Consider the following 19,227-nt stretch of genomic DNA (forward strand, 5'->3'; position numbering starts at 1 on the left):
GGCGCAAAGTCATCGACTCGCGAATACCGAGAAGGGAGAGGAGGTGAGAGAGAAAGATATCATCTCTCGCTCCCTTTCTTCCTTCCTTCCTCCTTCTCTCTTTTCCCCCTTCGATTCCGCATCGGCTTTCGGATAAAGGCCGAATTTTCACACGTGCACGCGCGCGGGCGCGCGACTGCGCGAAGATCCACGGCGAAGATCCACACGCACGATCGATCGAGGGACCATGGATCCGTATTGTTGTAGTGGGATATTATGCTAATCGTCTTTACGGTCAGAATGCGGGAGGAAGAGCTCGAGATATCACTCAAGGTAATCGCGGGACTTCGCGTCTGAAATCTCCAGCTTTGTGCGGTATTTCATTGCGATTTTTCCACTTTCCTCTCCTATCACCGTCGCGATCTCCAACACCTTTATTCCATTCCGTATGCGACCAGCGAAGCGGCTGGATAGGATGGACGCGTTTTTCTTATTTCCTCCTCGTTCGCGGCGTTTTTCCGGCAGGAAGGAAAGCAGCGCCTTCCTTGCATTCTTACAGTGCAGAGTTATTATTATTATTATTTCGCTGATCGTCAGCAATCGCGCCTCGCCGCGTTTGTTGATCTTTAACGGCCGCGTACAATGATAAATAAATTTTCGCACGAATAACTCTCGATAAAGGCACACGCGTCGTTGCTGGAACTAATGAGGCCACTTGTGTAAGAATTTCTCGATCGATCGCAATCGATCCGGTTGGAAAGAAGCGGCATCGAATTCCGATGATCGACGACTGCTTGAATTCTGTCAGAATCATTAGCGCAAAACCGGATGTTAAGGTTCTCGCGAGTCCTATCGCGAGAATCGCCTCGATAAGTCCCGCACGCGAAATTAACACGCGATGCACAAGCCGGCGAGTGCGTTATTAACCGGTTGCGGGGAATATCGAATGTAAGAATTTATCCAGAAGCTGAATGCATAAACAGTGCGTGAGCTTTGCATAAATTTCAGAGAAATATATGCTCGGAGCCTTCGGAATCTAAATAATTCAAGAGGGAAGAAAGTAAAAGAAACTCGATTCATTCTCGTACTCATTCATCTTCGTTGTCAGATTTGCTATCGATAGAGCAAAGATAGCAGAATCGCTGCGAACATTGAAAACAAAGTTTTCCCTTCGACGCCTTCAAATTAAAATATTACAGTCGCAGCGAATGTAATTTATTCATAATTGATCCTAATTTAGTGAGATTGTTTTCTGGCAAAAAGAATAATAACTGTGTTTTAAGTCTAACAAATCCCGTTGGCACGCAGCTGCTTACGTTAGAAAGTTTTATAACATCTCACACGATTATCTGAACATCGAGATTATTGCCAGGTTTGATCGACTAATCACTAAAGTATGAGCAATTAAAATGTTACAGTCGATTGCGAGCAAGTAAGCATCTTTTCTTTCAAATCTGTAATGTTTTTATGGAAGCCAAATTAAAATGTTACAGACGACTGCGAACAAGTGTGCTTCTTTTGCTTCAAATCTGTAATATTTTATGGAAGTCAAATTAAAATGTTACAAACGACTGCGAGCAAGTAAGCATCTTTTCTTTCAAATCTGTAATATTTTATGGAAGCCAAATTAAAACGTTACAGTCGACTGCGAGCAAGTAAGCATCTTTTCTTTCAAATCTGTAATATTTTATGGAAGCCAAATTAAAACGTTACAGTCGACTGCGAGCAAGTAAGCATCTTTTCCTTCAAATCTGTAATATTTTTATGAAAATTATTTTGTTATTGCACGAGTCACATCCGGGGCAATTTTTCTGTTATCACATCCAGCTTCTCAATCGCAGGTGCAACAGAGTACTAAAGAAAACAGAAAAAAAGGAGGAATCTTGCGCACGAACTCGGTGCTGCTCCAGTGATCTTTGCTTATCTCTCGATTGCCGGTAACGGTACCTACTCGCGTTTTCATCATAAACATACGCGCCTATCGCCAGATACTATACGTCCATTCGTTTCATTTTTATTATCGTTTTACACACAAGATGTCCCGGAACTATCGTACGTTCCTGAACGTTAAGAATGACCGTCGTTTTACCGTAACTCACCAATTTCCAACATCATCTTTGTATCTCCGTATCCGTAACCGAATGTACCTACATTTGAATTTCTCCGCCGACGTCCTGTTCCTGAAATTAATTGAATCGAACGATCATTGTTCCGTTACAACGTTGAACTATATATCATATACGTACATGATGTATCCGTTACTTGCTCGCCTGGTTTGCGCCTCGTTTTCGATTACTGTGGTCGGAAATGTCATCGACGTCGACTCGGATTCGCCATAAAGAACGCACCGGCCTTGAAACTAGGACTTTCGTTCTGAAGCACGTTGATTTTTTCTCTCGCGCGACACATCGGCGACATTAAATGTTCGCGAAATGTACGATAATCTGCAGTTTATTATTATTATTGATAATATTTATTTATTCATCCGAATAAGTGCTGCCGGATGAATAAATCAGAATGAGGTTGCACGTGCGAAACTCGAGAAATTCCGGCACTGATTGAGAGACATCAATTTCCCCGTTCGATAAGTGCTTTTAACACTCTCGCGCATGTATACGTAAACATTCCAAAGAATCTCTGTGTCGCGACGAGCTATGCGTGTCACTTTAAGTCCTAAATCGCGTCAGCAGGTGAGATCGCGCGACCGGTTCTTTTTTTATGGATTTACGTCCGTAATTTTTATCGAAATAACCCACTTCTCCGCAAGACACGTCGTCGGTATATATTTGGCGAAATTATTCGGGCCACGATCCTCGATGGACCTCGATCGTTATCATCGAATCGCAGAGAACAAGCGAAAAAAAAACTCGATATTAATGACGTGTGAATCTGAATCCCCGATTCAGGATATTGATTTCCGATTCAGAATATTAATTCAGAATATTTATTCCTGTATATTGGTTTCTTTTATTAAGACATTAACTTTATTAAGAGGTAAGATATTCGGTGTGACTTTTTTTAGCCACTCATATTCATTTAAATATTTTTAAGGTGGTGATAGTAGGCAACGGCGCCGTGGGGAAGTCCTCGATGATACAAAGGTTCTGCAAAGGTACATACACGAGGGATTACAAGAAAACGATCGGCGTGGATTTTTTGGAACGTGAGATCGAGTAAGTAATTGCTCGCTTACTAACGGCTTAGACGTGTGTCGAATCGTTTTAATAGAAAATTACTATTCAACTAACAAACTAACAAAGTGCAAGCAACAATAAATTAAAATTAGAATCTATAACATTATTTCGTTAATCCATTAATTATTATAATATATTCTTGAAAAGAGCTTAAAGAACATCGGGAGATGTTTGTGACCTGTAGAGCAAAAAGGCAAATGACTCAAATATTCCTCAGCTTTCAACATGTGCCGCGAAAATGCTGAACAAATTAAGTTGTTTCGAATGCATGCTCGTCTGCTGATCTGATTATTCGTGTGATCATTGCTCTGTGTGTGTATGCGTACTCGAGAGCGACGTACGTACCTGAGAAAAACCCGATTTTAATCGTGCCAACTACCGTGCAAGCTACCGTGGGATACTTCTCGGATATCCCTTCCGAACGTTGATGGCGATGTAATGTCGGTCAATATGGAAGAAAATTTTGCCTTGCCGCACGTGCGACCAGTCCTTTATCAATAGTCACGCGATTATTTTTACTCTTTATATAACTAAAGATTGAAGATGGTTCACAGCACAATTTAACACATAATTTTTCGCGAAATATATAGAAAAAAATATATAACAAATAAGAAATATACATATTCTATGATAGAGTTGATGGCGAGGATGTAAGATTGATGCTGTGGGACACTGCGGGACAGGAGGAATTTGATGCGATCACTGCGGCTTACTATCGCGGTGCCCATGCCTGTGTGCTCGCTTATTCGGCCACCGACAGAGATTCCTTCGATGCTATTCCTTCATGGAAGCTCAAGGTGCGAGTCCTCTACTAAAGTAAATTCTCTCAATTTAATCGATAAAAGGTTTTTTCTATTTCTCTAAAATTTAATTCAAAAAATCCTTCTTTTATTATTTGTAATATTATTTTATTTTTATTATTTATTTCCGCTAAAGGAAAATCGCTAAAAAATCCGCTATAAAAATTTCTTCAAATTTTCTTGAAATTTTAGGTGGAGAATGAATGCGGAGAAATTCCGACCGTTTTGGTGCAAAATAAGATTGACCTCGTCGATCAGTGTGTGATTGATCCGTAAGTATGCGCTAAATAGTTTTAAATACAAATTTCATTATTAACTGGCAATTTTAAATTTTTGATAAAGTTAAACCAAGACCACCCGGTAAATATTACAGAGACGAGGCCGAGAGACTCGGTCGTGCCTTAGGCTGCAAACTGTTGCGAACGTCCGTAAAGGAGGATATCGGCGTGATGAGCGTCTTCCGCCACTTGGCGTCGCGGTGCTTGCACGAGATGCGACGCTCGGACGACGACTATCAGGACGAGCTGAGATTATATTCCGCAGAATGTAGAACTCCTTCCGTCATCAGTACGAACAGATTCAATTTTCCTCCAGTATTACTACTTGCAAAAAAGCCAGCAGTTTATCATTTTTATTCATTGTGAAAATGATGAAAATGACGTTGCGTCTTTCCTTGCTTGCAGGTGCATTTAACCCGGACGGTTCGATGTGCGGTCGCAACGCTGGTAATGGGACAATAATCCTCCGACCGAGTGGCAAGACAAAGAGTCACAAGAAACGAAATTTCGTGAAGAACGCTTGCAGACTCTTGTAGCTATGTTTTTTTTTTTACAGCATGCGTACGATGACGTCAACATCGCGTTTACAGTATCGCACAGGGACACCGGAAGCACAGCTGCTTTGAGTGTGTTGTGTTCGTCTCTCGGTTGTAAATATATATATATATATATAGTTGTTTATTCTGTAGACATAAAGGACGGTGATTTAAACCGAGTGTATACATAAAAACGGAAAAAGAACGCGTTTAAGCAGCACGACAATGATGCAATGGATACGATGTTATACCGAATTATCGCTGCATATGTACCATCTGAAGATTGTTTAAACGTGCATTACATGGCTCTAATATCGATGCGTGCTGTTATGCAGCTAGCATCGCAGTGTCATCGCAGAACGTGACAATAAGTTGGTCAGTTTTCTAACTAATGACCATCTACGACAGTTAGATAAGAGTAATAATATACATTTAATAACATATGGGAACTTAATTTATACGTGACAGAAATAATTACGCTCGTAACGTTAACCAAATGACGTAGATTATATAAGGTAGGAGAGAAATTAATCTCGGATATTAATTGTGCCTACATATTCGCTAATTGCGAATGGTATGGATAATGTAATACAAAAATGACGCGCGGTTTGCGAATATTTTATCGTATCGTTCTATTGAATAATCATTGATCTTTTTTAATTGACATAGCATTGCGAATGAAATTATCAAGTCAGGATTGTAATGTTAATGCTGTAGCTAATGATGTAGCATTAATGCCAATGACAATAATAATATTAATGATGATATAATAATGGTTATTCGTGAATTATCACGTCGTTATGATGCTCGCCAATCGACTGCCAACTTTACAAAAATTTGACATTATGGAATGAGATAATATACTTAATATTTACTGTATATGTTACATTTTTATTTTGTTATATTACAGACGATAATGAAAATCTGTACATTTGCCTAGCAATAAAACGATTTTTGACATAAAATCTAGATGAAAAACATAACCGTACATAACACAAGAACTAATAAACATACACAGCACAAAAGAGAGGAAGAAAACAGAATGTTTTAAAAGTAATGTAACTAGATTAAAAATGGATCGAATTATTAAAGGAAAGTTAATTTGAGCGTAACTTTAGTAGATTTGTGTATATTGGACCCCCCTATAATGTGGTCTCATATAACGACGGCGGACAAGATTACGGCAACGATAAATCCCTATAAATACCTGTAATGAAACAACTAATGATTATGCAACTAAACGATTTGCAAGTTTATATACATATATATAAAAAAGTAAATTTTCTAAATAATTTCCTCCATGTGCTACGCATTTTATATATGCATAACCCATATTTCGAAGGAATTTGGAACGTCCAGAGGGAATCTACAACCCATAGCGTGGGGGTCTGCTGTGATGGTTAATATTTTCCAAAGGCGCAATTATATTAGATGAAAATCTAAAGAGGCCCATTTGCTCAGCTTTCAGCACTACAATTATTCATAGTATATTCTGTATGTGCATTTGTATACATTTTCTAAAAATTTTTTATTTTAAAACGTACACATTAGACCTGAAAATTGTCACTGATCCTGGATTGATCACACAGTGTTTTCGCTCTGTTCAAGCGAAGACAAGTTCTTCCTAAAGTTGCAAAACACTAAATATTTTAATGTTAAGGGACTCGTGTAAGGAATCATTTAAGAATCATGTCACTATAACTATATCGTCCACTATTTCGCAGTAGAATCTACACGAAATTATGCTTACTCGTGAAATGCAAAGGAAGTAAGAACTTAATAGCACAGGATGTAATGCTTCCTGTGTCGAAATATATCTTAAATTCGCCGCGACAGCGATAACACCATAACCAAACACTAGAAAATCTTGTTCGAAATCTGTGTCAGCAATGGAGTAGATTTATGTATCAAAGAAATCCTTTCTTGATGTCTTCATTGTGTCATCTCCAGGATGTGCATCTTATCGATATAGTCGAGTAATCCTTGCAATCTTTTCTTTACCCTTTTCTGATCGTCTAAGGTACATCCAAGAATGGCAGTCTCAAAGATTTTATCGGAATGTCCTATACCATGGGAAGAGCATGCGTTCATAAACTCCGCGCATTTCTGTCGGGTGGCACTTGGATCTTGACGCAAACTTATGACTAAACCATCAATTAGACCGTTAACCTGAATTGGAAGGAACAATATTAAATCAACTACTGTAAAACCCGTATCTTTTATATATATATATATATCTTTTATACATGCTTGCAGAGTCTCAAATACCTGATGTAACGCCTCTTCCTGTACATGATCACGTTGAACTGTGACCAATACATCTACAGTTGAACATCGCATGGATAATCTCTCTGCATATCTTAAAATATCATCTCTGTCGGCTGTACAAGAAATCAGAAATATAACAATTACTTTTTAATATTGCTAACAAAAAGTTATATTAAAAGTAAATATTAAAAGTAAAATTTATAAAATGGATGCGAAATTAAAGTTGAAACTTTATGTTTGATGGATAATCTGCACAAATTTCTCTGATTATTCTTACATTTCTTTAAATTCAATTTTTTCTGGTAAAGAAAATCGGAATAATAATCCATATGAGGTTTATATTATAAAAATAACGAGAGTGACAGAATTTATAAAAAAGTATAATTTATACTACAAAGTAACAATTAAACCATTGTCGATGCTTGAAATCAGTTATCATTGTTACCCTTTGTTTGTAATAAAACAGATTTAAGCAAATTATCCACGAAATCCGAAATATCTCGATCGTTTCATTAACGATTACGCAGATAAAATATTCTCTGTCTCTCTCTGTCATGAGGAGAATGTCGATCCATTTCTAATAAAATTCGAGAGACTTCCATCGTTCGTAATAATGAAATTATCTAATCACTTACGCTCTTCAAGGACGTGCAGTATATCATTGTTTCTGAGGGTATCTAAAGTCGTTAGCAGAGAATCCTTTTCCTCCTCCAATCGAGAAGCATCTTTCCGCAACTGCTCGACATGCACTTCTATTTGATCCAATAAGCCGACTAACCTGTCCTTCGCTTTCGGCTCGTTGCTACTCTGTTCTTGTTCACTCTCCATGCTGCGTCTCTTTGTTTATCATTAACTTTGTAGCGAAACGTTCTAATTACACCTTCCTCTTCGATGCATACACATCGAATGAGCGTATTCCACTCCGATTGTCCGCGAGATCTATGTAAAGCAATATTAAGATCCGTACTATACAGTTGGGTTAAGTGTCGGGTTATGTGACAGCGTCATTGCGAGAGCGAGGAACAATTTTTACGCATGCGCAGTAGCATAAGTAGCAGACAGCTCTCCAAGTGCTGTGATTGGTGGTGCCTGACTGCAATCTAAGCAAATGGGATTCACGAAAGATTTGACCAATCGAAATTGTCGTTACACTTTCCCCGAACTGTCCAAAAACTCACTAAAACCTAGTGTAAGACACAAATAAAACTAAAGGCTGTGAAACGTAGCAGCCATTTTAAAACATAAATTGTGATTGGTCACATTTCTTAAATCTTAATTTCATCTTAAGGTTTTCTATGTGTCGGCCTTAACCTATGCGTTACTGCTCGCGTCGCCATCAAATTTCTCTCTTTTCGTCGAGCGTGTAGGGTGAGTGTAATGTGTTCTTGTAAGATATATTTTGTATCGGTTTATTTTAGTGTCATCTTTTATTGATTCACCGAAATATTAATTTGTGATTACTCCAAAAAGCGCATTATTATATATATATTTAAATCATTTTGCATTTTGTTGAAAGTTTCCTATCGAAATTTTATTTTGTTTCAGGTATACCTGCATCAACTAATTACAGATAAATAAACAAACATGGTAAGTAGATAAGTCGTTCAATTTGATTACATTTTGCTCCTTCTAAATACATTTTAAAATACCTTTTGATTACATATTGTTTTATAATTTAGTTAAATATGTTGATTGAGATATGTATGTTTGGTTAACTTAACCTCAAGTGCTGCAAGTTTTATGGCTAAGGCCCTTTTGATTACATATGTTTTATAATTTAGTCAAATATGTTGATTGAGATATTTATGTTTAGTTAACTTAACCTCAAGTGCTACAAATTTTATGGTTCATTAACCATAGTTTAATTCTCTCGTAACTCTTTGTCTCCTTCTAAGGTGGGTAGTTAAAGAGACGAAAAGTGAGTTAAACTACGGTTAAAATTAAGCGACATTGGTGGAACCAGGCATAAGTCAAATGTATAACAGAGGGAGACTATTATATGATTTTTATATTTTCAGCCACGAGAAATCAAAGAGATCAAAGACTTTCTTTTGAAAGCGAGGAGAAAGGATGCGAAGTGTAAGATATACATTAATCAAAATACTTCAATACTATTGTAAAATAAATTTCTTATTAATTAATAATCGATTTGTAATTGCTTTTGTAGCCGTGAAAATTAAGAAAAATGCTGACAACGTTAAGTTTAAAGTTCGTTGCTCCAGGTTTTTATACACACTTGTGATCACTGATAAGGAAAAGGCTGAAAAACTGAAACAATCCTTGCCACCAGGTAAGCTACCTTAAATGCAATTTTTGACTATATGTTATAGTTGAAGTCATAACGTAATATTTTTTATATAATCGGGATTTTACTTTTTGCAATATCGTAATTACATATCATATAAGGGAGGGACTTTGATCAAAAATATTGATTTTAAGGACTCATAACTTCATGTACCATAATGCGATTGAAATATTTTTAGGTCTACAAGTAAAGGAAGTAAAGAGATGCGAGCGTGTATAAAATGACAAAATAAATATCTTCTTAAATATATACATATATGTTTCCTTTATTAATCTTAAAAAAATTTATAACCTCTGAGAAATTTCTTTCTTTCTTATTCATAGCTTGATCCTTTTACTTCCACTAAGTATTTAATATAATTTCAATATTGTTTTGAGAAAACGGAATTTATTTCACATAAACGTTTTGTGTCTTAACCCTTCTGCTACGTACAACATATATGTACATACAATAGAATACTTTGTTGATTGGTGTTACTGGTTTACAAAGTATAAAACAAAAACAGTTAAACATATTTTTTTCCCTTTAAAAATTTGGAGCTACATTAATTTTTCCGTAAATATGACAGAAATTATGCATTATCTATTTGTTTCATTTTCGCATAATCAAACATCAGATATACCGCACATACTATAACGAGCGCTGTTTGATCGAAACGCGCCGCAGCAAAAGGATTGAAACGTAAAACGTTAGGTTGAAAAAAAATATTTGACGTATAGTTTATCGGTGCGAGACATACGTAAAATAAGTGAAAGAACTGAGCGATCAACAAAAACGACGTTTTCAGATAATGTTCAAATATTTATTTTGTTAACCTCAAATCGGTGAATATATGCATGCTACGTGTTTGCGCATAAAAAGATCAATGCGGCATCATTGTCATCTGAATATAACACAAACACTCTTAATTTTCATGCATGGGAAACTTGTCATATCGGAGCAGATATTGCCCCCTTCCCTAACATTTCATAAATGTTGCGACAGAGTAAGAATAAGATTCACTTTGCTGATCTTACGTTTGTAATTTACGTGTAATAAGTATATATGAAAAAATGTCGTCACTAATTAGACAATATGGTAGAGACTCATCATTTCCACCTGCACATGGACTCTTCAGACTTCTCGCGAGAGGACGTGTATACATCATGTACATTATACTTATACTCTCTAATACCGTACATAGCAAATTATTTGTTTTGATATATTCTTTTTTGTTTCTTTCTTTCTCTCAAGAACCATCCACTTTCTCTTGTACAACTACGGACTATATATATATATAAATATATATAAATATATTTGGTAATTATACAGAAAAGGTTACACAGCTTCAATTTGTTTTATTTTGGCACATGCTATGGAGGGTGAAATTCTAAGAAAATTTTACTTAACTATGTGGCGGTCGCGTGTAGTTTCTGAGACATGTCATAATATATCATGTCACAAATAACACTAAGGTAATTACACAGATTACAGGGGAGCTAGGTCAGCTCCAATTACTTTGACTTCGACTTTGACATGTACTATAGAGAACACCCTCTTGAGTAACTCCCACAAGTTAACAAAAATGTTTAACGATTTTGCACGAATTTTCAGCTGTTCACGCGAAAAGAGAAGACGACCACCACATAAGTGTTAAGTAAAAATTACTTAAATTACTAGACTTTCATCCTTCATAAGATACGTCAAAATAAAAAACAATCGAAGCTGTGTAACTTTTTCTGCATACTTACTATATATTTATATATAAAGTAGGTTCTTTGAATAAAATAAAGATATTGTGGGACCGCCATATCTTTCTTCATTCATCGCATTCATGATAGGTGGCCCTGCAAACGAACATTCATTATTACCATCATGCAATAAATAACATAAATAATTATAATTATTAATTAATTTAAAGTTGTTAAAACAGTCTAATGAGAAAAAATAAAAATACCTCTGTTTGTCCATATTACGTTTCGACAATCTTCTGCCATGATCACGCGTCGACAATGTGTATCGTTTTGTATGTGCCGGATTTGTCCTGAGTTCTCGCATGTCGGCAGTCTTCACTTTCTCCAATTTCTGCATGAACTTGGCGATGAGTTCGGGACAATTTAGATTCTCTTCCGGCTCCCATGTATCGTCGGCCGCAGTAAAGCCTTTCCACCTGATTAAAAACTCTCTCATGCCATTTTTCTTAAAGTGCACTTCGATTATTCTTTCGACCTCAAATTCCTTCAAGCCCTCCTTACTGTCTTCTGCATCTGGAAAAATAATTTAACGATAAGTGTGCTTTGAATAAATTATAACATCTTAGGATGGGATGGGATGACATGAGTGAAGATAACTAAATTAAATAATCAATCAAAGTACCATTCTCAGCTTGTTTTTTCCCAATAGTTTTGGACTTTTTAGTTTTATCTGTTCTGGTTTTAGTTTTCGGCGATTTCGTTTCCTTGTCCTTAGCTAAGAAGTCTTTTATCAATTCAGGACAATTCAGATCTTTCTCATTTTCCCAACTGTCGGCAGAATCCCCGTAACCTTTCCATCGAACCAAAAATTGTCGACGGCCTTTAATAGTACGATGACCAACGAGTTCCTCTACCTGTGAGAAGAAATCATGTATCTTTAATTTTTATCAAATAGAAAAAAAGCAGCATTTATCGCATCACAAGTTATTTATCTTATTTAAAAGTATCAATAATTGTTAATTGTTACAACAGATTATTTATCATCACATATCATGACTACTGCAAATTCAAATATTCAAAGCAGTTTACACAAAGTTACGCAACATTACGATATTTTGCACCATGCAATGATTTCCCGTAAATACCCAAATTTGGCAAACTGTCATTAAAAAATGTCTCTACACGAATTTCCAATTTTCTCGAATTTTGAGACTGAGGCATAATTCTCATTGCCAGTGTCACGCGTGACATGCTCACGCGAGTAGCGCTAATTTACAGAAAGAGGGGGAAGGAGAGAGAGAGAGAGAAGAGTAATGCACCAAAGTTGGCGGCAATGCAGCTCGCCTGATTTCCATATTGCGTATTTTTCCACAAAGTAAACATTCTCGCATTCACGTTGAACATGATCAGCGCGCGAAGTCGAGAAAAAAGAAAGAAACTTCATACCAAAGCGAATTAGTTATTTAGCAGCATCGTTCAGTTAGAACTCGCTCATCAGATTGCCGTTGATCGGAGACGTGTAATCGGCAATCGGCGACGTAGAACGGCATCGTAAAGACAAGATCGGCGCAGGGAACAAACATTTACGAGAAAGACGCAACGTCGCACGTACCTCGTACTCGTTCTCGGTACCAGGCTTCTCATTCGCCGAGGTGGACGCCTTGTGATCTGCCTTCCTTCTGCGTTTGTTGGGAGACGGCTTCCGACCGGCGGCAGATTTTTCGCCGTTCTCTCGCTCGTTTTCCGGCGGCATTTCGTCGTCCTTCATCTCAGCGTCGTCGGCCGCGCGCGCCGCCGACTTCTGCACTGGTGCGCCGCGCAGCGAGCGTCTCTTCGATGGGGACTTTCGTGTGGCCGGCGCGGCCGAGTCCTCGGACGCGCTCTTGCTGGATTGCTGCGACGCACCGTCATTAGCGGCGTTATTGGTGGCTGCGCGCGCGCCGCCATTTTCCTCCGGCTCGCTGTCACTCGTCGTCTCGGACTTTCTGCGCTTGTTTTTCATTCCGAGCCGACGCATACTTACGCGGTATTGTTAGCAGCGCGCAGCACGACTGCAGGGTTCCTTCCGGCTGACTCCCGGTGGCGACCGCGAACTAGCACTGGCTACTTGACTCCTTCACCTCTTTTCCACGTCGTCCCCTTTGCCTCCTTCGGTGAGATTGCTCTTTATATCCTTTTCTGCGTCGTGACGGAGATGTGTAGCGGCCAGCTCCCTTTCCGCCGCGTTCTATCTAAACCGCCTTGTTGCGACTTACGCTCATGTTCAACGATGGTGACGAACGCGGTTGCCGTGCGCACGCACTCTCGCTTTTTACATATGACGTGATGTGTGTGTGTATGAACGTGTACAACACAGTCGGACGAACACTGGCAATGACGATCTCTTCGCTGTCGATCGAGTGCCGGCAAATTGTAATAATCCTTTATAAAGTCCTAAGAAATGATATTAATACCGTTACAAATTTCCTGGTAGTTTCGATTATATTATTTTACAATTTTACTAATTTTCTGAGTACGTTTAACAGCGTGTTCGTTGTCAAAATAAAAAGGATTGCACGCTGTATGTGTTTTGCTGAAGCATTCTGTGAAGAATAACATTTTACTAATAAATATTTTGAGTTTGAAAAAAAGATATTTTAAATCAAGTTATTCTTTCACATGAACATGTTGAAATTTATGAAGATTTCTTTCCAATTATACGGGATGACCGGTAATGGAGGTACCAACGCTCGTGAGCGTTAGAATGATAGAGCGGGGTGAATTGAGTAAACAAGTGTATCATCTTCCAAATAATCATGTAAAATTTTCAGATATTAAGTAAAAAGGATTGTTAAATGAAAGCACGTTCGAGGTGGTGTAAATAGATAGCGATCTATTAGAAAAAAATTGGGAAAAGATGTAGTGTAGTGTTGTCCCCCCCCCCCCCCCCGTCGCGTGCATTAGTCGTCGACATAAAGGAGTAGTCCGCGAAATAAGAACATGGGTCGCTACGGCACACGCTACATATTCTTATTTGGCAATTCTTTTTACGTAATATCAATTTTACGTGGTTGTTTGGAAAATAATACAAGAATTTTTTGCTCGACTTGCTCTATCACCTCACGAGCGATACTTTTATTATTGGACGCCCTGTATATGTGTATGTATGTATGTGTATGTGTATATAATTTGAATTTCTATATTTAATATATTTCTTATGGTAACAGTTATCGGATAAAATCTAGAGCCCTGTTTTTCAATTTTACTCGGTATTTTATTCGCCGATGAATAGGATTGATTCCTTTTTGTGTTGACTAAACTATCAGAGATAGTATATCATTCAGGCTAATTTTCGATCGATATCTTCCTTATATCCAAAATATTTTATGTCAATCCGTTTTAGTGACATTTTTCCTGATTACGTTATTTGATTATTTCTGTCTTTTTCTATCCAAAAGTCTGAATGAAGAGACTTTTTACTTATTACTTCATTTCGAATGTAGAAAGTGCTACAAGTGCAGCTTGTAACGAACAGACTTATTTTGCGACGTATGTACATGCTCACACAAGGCAACAGAATGACTCTTTTCAACGAGCAATTTAATGCCGTGGGATAAATAAATCCTGCTGATGAATATCGTTAACGCAAATCAGAAATTCAATAAAACCGTAATCAATTTTAGGCTAGCATTTGTACCTTAAGAATCTTAAGAACGACGTCTTCCACCGTTATCGGTTTTACACGAAGCGGCCATATTGATCATGGACATTATCGGAAAACAACGGAACGTGAGCTAATCGGTAGAGTCGTTACAGTAAACGGCCGATAATATTTCGTTGATGTCATCTGAAATTTCGTCACGTGAATTTTCGCTCACTTTGATTTTGCGAAAAGAAACTCACGTTTCTTCCTCTTCTTTCTAATTTCTCCTTCTCGTTCCTTTAAAATGCCGGAAGATGAACGTAACGTAGTGACATGCGTCAGATACATATATATGTAGGATTTGAAAGACCAAACTTTTAGCAGAGATTCATTTAAAGTAATAAATTTCATCCCGATTAGTAAATTTGATTGATAAATTTTTGTTTAAAATGAATCAGGTCACTTGTACTTGACTCTTCATTTTACATTACAATGACTTTAGGAATATTCCTGGGTTCAAAACTTGTCGCATTCGACAAGTGAAGAAATGACATGGAGATTACAGTTGTTCATTCTGAGATCAATGCAAGTCGTATATTCGTAGGAATGGTCATATAATTATCTCATCCTAGTTTCCCTCGTTGTCCTGACAACGCATTACATTGCGATCACGATCAAAGCGTTTGTTGACTAGCGTCGGAACCTAAAATACTCTTTTTCCCGGAGTCGATCTTTTTGTCCCTTTCATCCTTCTTCGTTTAACGGGTTATCGCCATGGCCAAATTTGTGAGTACTTACGAGAAGCCTTTGCCTCATATCGGTCTGCCGGATTGGTACGCCAAACAATGGGAACTTGGGCAAAGCGCGGACGTTAGAAGATCCGAGGCCTGTCAATTACGCAACTCGAGCAGAACTGTTCGCTCCGAGGGGAACACAACAACGAAATGGGACACTTATATGAATAATACTCGATTGGTGGATAGGTGAACACACTTTTACTTAATCGTTATTAATATTAATTTTATTTAATATTCATGAGAATGACAAAAATCAAATTCTTGATTTTATCTTGTTAGACTTACAGAATTATCGAGATGGAAGGACGTATTCGAGGACTTGTTGCAAAGGTTGCTTACTGAAATACGTTTACTAAACGATGAGAAAGCCAACATGGAGAAGGAGATTGAAAATATAAGCTATTCCTTGCGAGTAGCCAGTGAATGCATTTCAATGAGAGATTGCCGTAGGGGAACTGAGCTCACGTACGACGAAGCTGACATCGAGTTAAAGAAGGAGCTCTGCACGCTTGGACACCTTCAAGAGGAATTGACGAAAAGGTGATCAGGTTGACGATAAAAATAAATACTGCGCAAACACATTTTTAAGTTTTCTTCACTGGTAGAGCGCAGGCCGTGTGGGAAAAGTTGAATCATTTGGAAACTGTGAAATTTGAATTGAATTTGGACATAGAGGACAAAAACGAAACCATCAGAATAGACAAGGAGAACCTCGAATTGGATCATACTTGCGCGAATATAAGTTACAAGCCGAAAACGTTGATTACTGAGGGAACCAAGTAAAACGTTGCCTCCTCAAATTAGAATCATTATTATACAGGGTGTCCCATGGGAAGTTGCTGAAACTAATCAGCTGTCATTTTTAAACGTATGCAGTTATTGAAAAAACAAAAATTGCGTTGGAAAGAGGAAAGTCTGCAGTTTTTAATGGGTATAAATAAAATTTAGCAAAATGTTTGTATATCAATTTATTTTATTAATAAAAAATATGCTAATAATCAAGTAAGCTAATGATAAATATTTTCAAAGTGTGCACCATCTGAATTTGTACAAAAATCAATTCTTTTACGAAAACTTGTGGAAACTTTTTCTAACATGTCGTCTTTAATATTGCTGACGACCTTTTTAATAGCTACTACTAAATCTGACACTGTTTCTGCATTTCCGGCATAACAATGGTCCTTAATGTATCCCCAAAGAAAAAAGTCACATGGATTTAAATCCGGCGAGTACGGTGGCCATTCTAGCCCCCCCCCCCCTGGGCAAATTTGGGGTCTCCCAGACCGATGACTCGATTGCCATAAACTTTATGGATTGTTTCGAAGACCTTCTGGGTTCGATGTGGTGTCGCTCCATCCTGCATTAAATGAAATCCTCTGACCAGGCCTCTTTTTTTTGCATGAGGGAAGAATTGTGTTTCGAGAAGCTGCTTGTAACTTTCACCAGTGACTGTTGATTCGAAGAATTGCAGATAAATTCCTTTTACCGAGATCGCAGCCCATGCTGTTATTTTTTGTGGATGTAAAGGTTTAACCAGGGAAACGTTGGGATTTTCCGACCCCCAAAATCTATAAGTTTGTTTATTAACATAACCATTTAGCCAGAAATGTGCTTCGTCCGTATAAATTATCAATTTTGCATCAAGTTCTCCATCTTCAAACATTCCATTTATCGTCTTGCAGAATTCCACACGTTTCGTCATAGCGCGTTTGGTTAGCAATTGATGCGATGTTATTTTATAGGGATGCTTTTTCAGGAAATGTTTTAAAATCCTGTGTAACGTTGTTTTGGATATTTCAAAAGCTTGGGCAGCTTTCCGAATGGAAGAATTTGGATTCTCTTCAAAATACTTCTTAATATCTTCAATATTTTCTTCTGCAGCTATAGACACAGAAGGACCTGGCAGATCATGTCTACGGTCTTGGATAGTTCCATACTGCATAAAATTATCGATAATTCTGATAAAAATAACACAAAACATTATTTTAATGCAGATTTATTGCCAAAAAATGGAGTGACGTAACGCATACGTTTAAAGAAATAATAAATTCTAACCTTTTCAGCGTGTTTTCGTTCTTAACTTTATGTGTTCCGTATTTAGTACGAAACCCCCTGTAAGTATTGCTATAAACTTTTCCTCTGGAAAAGAAGCACTCGACAAGATAAATCTTTTCTTCCGTCGTCAGATTACTCATTTTGACGCGCACGGACTTGCATCTACCACAACCAGAATAAAACTGCGGACACTCAGATGAACGACCGTTAACCGTAAGACCCTTTCTGAAGTCATGGAGGGGAGAACCAATCGTTTACTTTCAGCAACTTCCCATGGGACACCCTGTAATTGACTCGCACAACCTATCTTTTTTTTTCATTCTGATAGATCAATTAGCTACGAGATGTGGTTGGAGCGATGCCATCGTACTAAAACAATGCTCGACAACGAACTAAATGACTGTTATACCTTTCGTGAGACTATGCGTGTAACGAGGGAACATGCATGGAACGATATTAAAGCTCAACAAGACGTAACGGATTATACTTTGAGAAAGAGGATTTATCAAACGCAAAAGGCCAGAAACGAGCTAGAGTGGCAAAAACTCAAAGTCTGTGATCGTATCTTTATCTTTGATTTCGATTAATTGTAATGGACGGACGGAATACGTTGAAGTATACTCGAATGAAGATTAGATGTGCCACAAAAGGTGCACATTCTCATCTGTGTCCTTTGATTTAAATAGGTACAGAAGGAGATGGAAATGTTGAGAAAAGAGATAACCGAGGCAGAGGGGGCATTAACGAGTAAAACAGACATTGTAAAATGCGTCGAAACACGACTGGGAAATCGTACTTATCGGCCTGGAGCGGAGCTGTGTAAGGATCAAGTCGAGCTAGGCCTGAAGAGCGAAGTGCTGCAACTGCGGCAAACTGAGGAAGACTTGAATAAGATCATCGAGTGTTCAAGGTACACCTGTGTCTGATTTAGACAATTACTTGCCTTAATTTATTGTTTATGTTTCACAATTGTGCAAGACTTGATACATGGAATTTTCATATTCCAGAGCAAGTTACAACAGTCTGGAGTCTTTGCTTACACGTATCGTCAAGAATCTCGAGGATAAGCAACACTCTCTTAATACCGATGTCATGTGTCTAGACATGAGATCGACAAAAACAGGGGACAGGTCGTATTCATCTAATGAGACAAATCGTAACATCACGTTGACTCGCATGGAGGAAGAAATACCAATGGAATCCTAATTCCACTTTAATGCGCCTAACTGGCACTCCGCACTCGCTGTCTCGCGTTTGTAAAACCTGAATTTGTTATAGCAATACAACACTTTTCTCCAAATATGTGTACCCTCAGCACTATCACAAATATACGAGTATTAAAGGAATCAGTCTGTCATTTATGTTACGTTACCTTGTCCGCCACTTAATCATGGAAATCGATAAGTGTCTCTTCTGATGCGACGTGATGAAATTTTGAAACAATATATATGTATGTGAAGGTTCACAATATTATGATAATTATAACACTCTATTCGTAAATCTACGTGCGCATAACCTGCTCTGTCCTAACAACTCAGTTTTATTTTGTCCGCTTGCTTCGACTTGAGAATCATAACTTTACATCGCATTTTCATAAAATGTGTCACTTTTATATTTTTCACAAAAGATTTTGGCAAACGAAAGGCTTAATCCAGCAAATTTACGAGAGAATTCAAGCAAAAATATACAAAATACAATGTTGCTTACAATGTGGTTCAGT

General features: G+C 37.7%; 5 protein-coding genes across 7 annotated transcripts; 3 read left to right on the plus strand and 2 right to left on the minus strand.

The window, feature by feature from the left end:
- The first annotated feature begins 149 nt into the window (after positions 1-149).
- On the plus strand, positions 150-5,747 carry LOC105274603 (ras-related protein Rab-23). The gene is made up of 6 exons (XM_011330871.3): positions 150-312; positions 3,031-3,152; positions 3,808-3,970; positions 4,166-4,245; positions 4,347-4,540; positions 4,657-5,747. The coding sequence occupies exons 1-6, from the start codon at positions 256-258 to the stop codon at positions 4,785-4,787; spliced, it is 747 nt and encodes a 248-aa protein (XP_011329173.1). The 5' UTR covers positions 150-255; the 3' UTR covers positions 4,788-5,747.
- A 496-nt stretch (positions 5,748-6,243) lies between these two features.
- Positions 6,244-8,068, minus strand: LOC105274602 (BAG family molecular chaperone regulator 2). The gene is made up of 3 exons (XM_026973531.1): positions 7,691-8,068; positions 7,056-7,168; positions 6,244-6,956 (listed from the first exon to the last, which is right to left on the minus strand). Exons 1-3 carry the CDS (start codon positions 7,881-7,883, stop codon positions 6,720-6,722), a joined length of 543 nt encoding a protein of 180 aa, XP_026829332.1. The 5' UTR covers positions 7,884-8,068; the 3' UTR covers positions 6,244-6,719.
- Positions 8,069-8,324: 256 nt separating this feature from the next.
- LOC105274601 (60S ribosomal protein L38) lies at positions 8,325-9,611 on the plus strand. Its single transcript, XM_011330869.3, has 5 exons — positions 8,325-8,423; positions 8,601-8,642; positions 9,074-9,134; positions 9,223-9,345; positions 9,539-9,611. Exons 2-5 carry the CDS (start codon positions 8,640-8,642, stop codon positions 9,577-9,579), a joined length of 228 nt encoding a protein of 75 aa, XP_011329171.1. The 5' UTR covers positions 8,325-8,423; positions 8,601-8,639; the 3' UTR covers positions 9,580-9,611.
- Positions 9,612-10,140: 529 nt separating this feature from the next.
- LOC105274595 (chromobox protein homolog 3) lies at positions 10,141-13,084 on the minus strand. The gene is made up of 4 exons (XM_011330862.3): positions 12,646-13,084; positions 11,716-11,947; positions 11,297-11,606; positions 10,141-11,186 (listed from the first exon to the last, which is right to left on the minus strand). The coding sequence occupies exons 1-4, from the start codon at positions 13,048-13,050 to the stop codon at positions 11,159-11,161; spliced, it is 975 nt and encodes a 324-aa protein (XP_011329164.1). The 5' UTR covers positions 13,051-13,084; the 3' UTR covers positions 10,141-11,158.
- An 860-nt stretch (positions 13,085-13,944) lies between these two features.
- On the plus strand, positions 13,945-18,853 carry LOC105274596 (tektin-2). Of its 3 annotated transcripts, none has more exons than XM_011330863.3 (6): positions 13,945-15,638; positions 15,732-15,992; positions 16,058-16,231; positions 17,836-18,058; positions 18,194-18,417; positions 18,515-18,853. In XM_011330863.3, the coding sequence occupies exons 1-6, from the start codon at positions 15,430-15,432 to the stop codon at positions 18,711-18,713; spliced, it is 1,290 nt and encodes a 429-aa protein (XP_011329165.2). In that variant the 5' UTR covers positions 13,945-15,429; the 3' UTR covers positions 18,714-18,853. The 3 variants fall into 3 exon arrangements, with proteins under 3 accessions (XP_011329165.2, XP_011329166.2, XP_011329167.2); XM_011330864.3 differs by having other exon boundaries at positions 17,845-18,058; XM_011330865.3 differs by lacking the exon at positions 16,058-16,231 and having other exon boundaries at positions 15,406-15,638.
- The last annotated feature ends 374 nt before the right edge of the window (positions 18,854-19,227 follow it).

Source organism: Ooceraea biroi, chromosome 11, assembly GCF_003672135.1.
Source record: "Ooceraea biroi isolate clonal line C1 chromosome 11, Obir_v5.4, whole genome shotgun sequence".
NCBI classification, from domain to species: Eukaryota; Metazoa; Arthropoda; class Insecta; order Hymenoptera; family Formicidae; genus Ooceraea; species Ooceraea biroi.

Bases quoted from the DNA above. Each gene is read 5' to 3' on its own strand.
- LOC105274601 (XM_011330869.3), top strand. The intron at 9,135-9,222 runs GTAAGATATACA...TTGCTTTTGTAG, and splicing joins GAGGAGAAAGGATGCGAAGT to CCGTGAAAATTAAGAAAAAT. The intron at 9,346-9,538 runs GTAAGCTACCTT...AAATATTTTTAG, and splicing joins GAAACAATCCTTGCCACCAG to GTCTACAAGTAAAGGAAGTA.
- LOC105274595 (XM_011330862.3), bottom strand. From the start codon at position 13,050: ATGCGTCGGCTCGGAATGAAAAACAAGCGCAGAAAGTCCGAGACGACG. The intron at 11,948-12,645 runs GTACGTGCGACG...TTCTTCTCACAG, and splicing joins GTACCGAGAACGAGTACGAG to GTAGAGGAACTCGTTGGTCA. The intron at 11,187-11,296 runs GTATTTTTATTT...GTTCGTTTGCAG, and splicing joins CGTAATATGGACAAACAGAG to GGCCACCTATCATGAATGCG.
- LOC105274596 (XM_011330863.3), top strand. From the start codon at position 15,430: ATGGCCAAATTTGTGAGTACTTACGAGAAGCCTTTGCCTCATATCGGT. The intron at 15,639-15,731 runs GTGAACACACTT...TTATCTTGTTAG, and splicing joins AATACTCGATTGGTGGATAG to ACTTACAGAATTATCGAGAT. The intron at 18,418-18,514 runs GTACACCTGTGT...TTCATATTCCAG, and splicing joins AAGATCATCGAGTGTTCAAG to AGCAAGTTACAACAGTCTGG.
- LOC105274602 (XM_026973531.1), bottom strand. From the start codon at position 7,883: ATGGAGAGTGAACAAGAACAGAGTAGCAACGAGCCGAAAGCGAAGGAC. The intron at 7,169-7,690 runs GTAAGTGATTAG...TTTCTTGTACAG, and splicing joins ACTGCACGTCCTTGAAGAGC to CCGACAGAGATGATATTTTA. The intron at 6,957-7,055 runs GTATTTGAGACT...CTTCCAATTCAG, and splicing joins AGGAAGAGGCGTTACATCAG to GTTAACGGTCTAATTGATGG.
- LOC105274603 (XM_011330871.3), top strand. From the start codon at position 256: ATGCTAATCGTCTTTACGGTCAGAATGCGGGAGGAAGAGCTCGAGATA. The intron at 313-3,030 runs GTAATCGCGGGA...AATATTTTTAAG, and splicing joins AGCTCGAGATATCACTCAAG to GTGGTGATAGTAGGCAACGG. The intron at 3,971-4,165 runs GTGCGAGTCCTC...TTGAAATTTTAG, and splicing joins TTCCTTCATGGAAGCTCAAG to GTGGAGAATGAATGCGGAGA.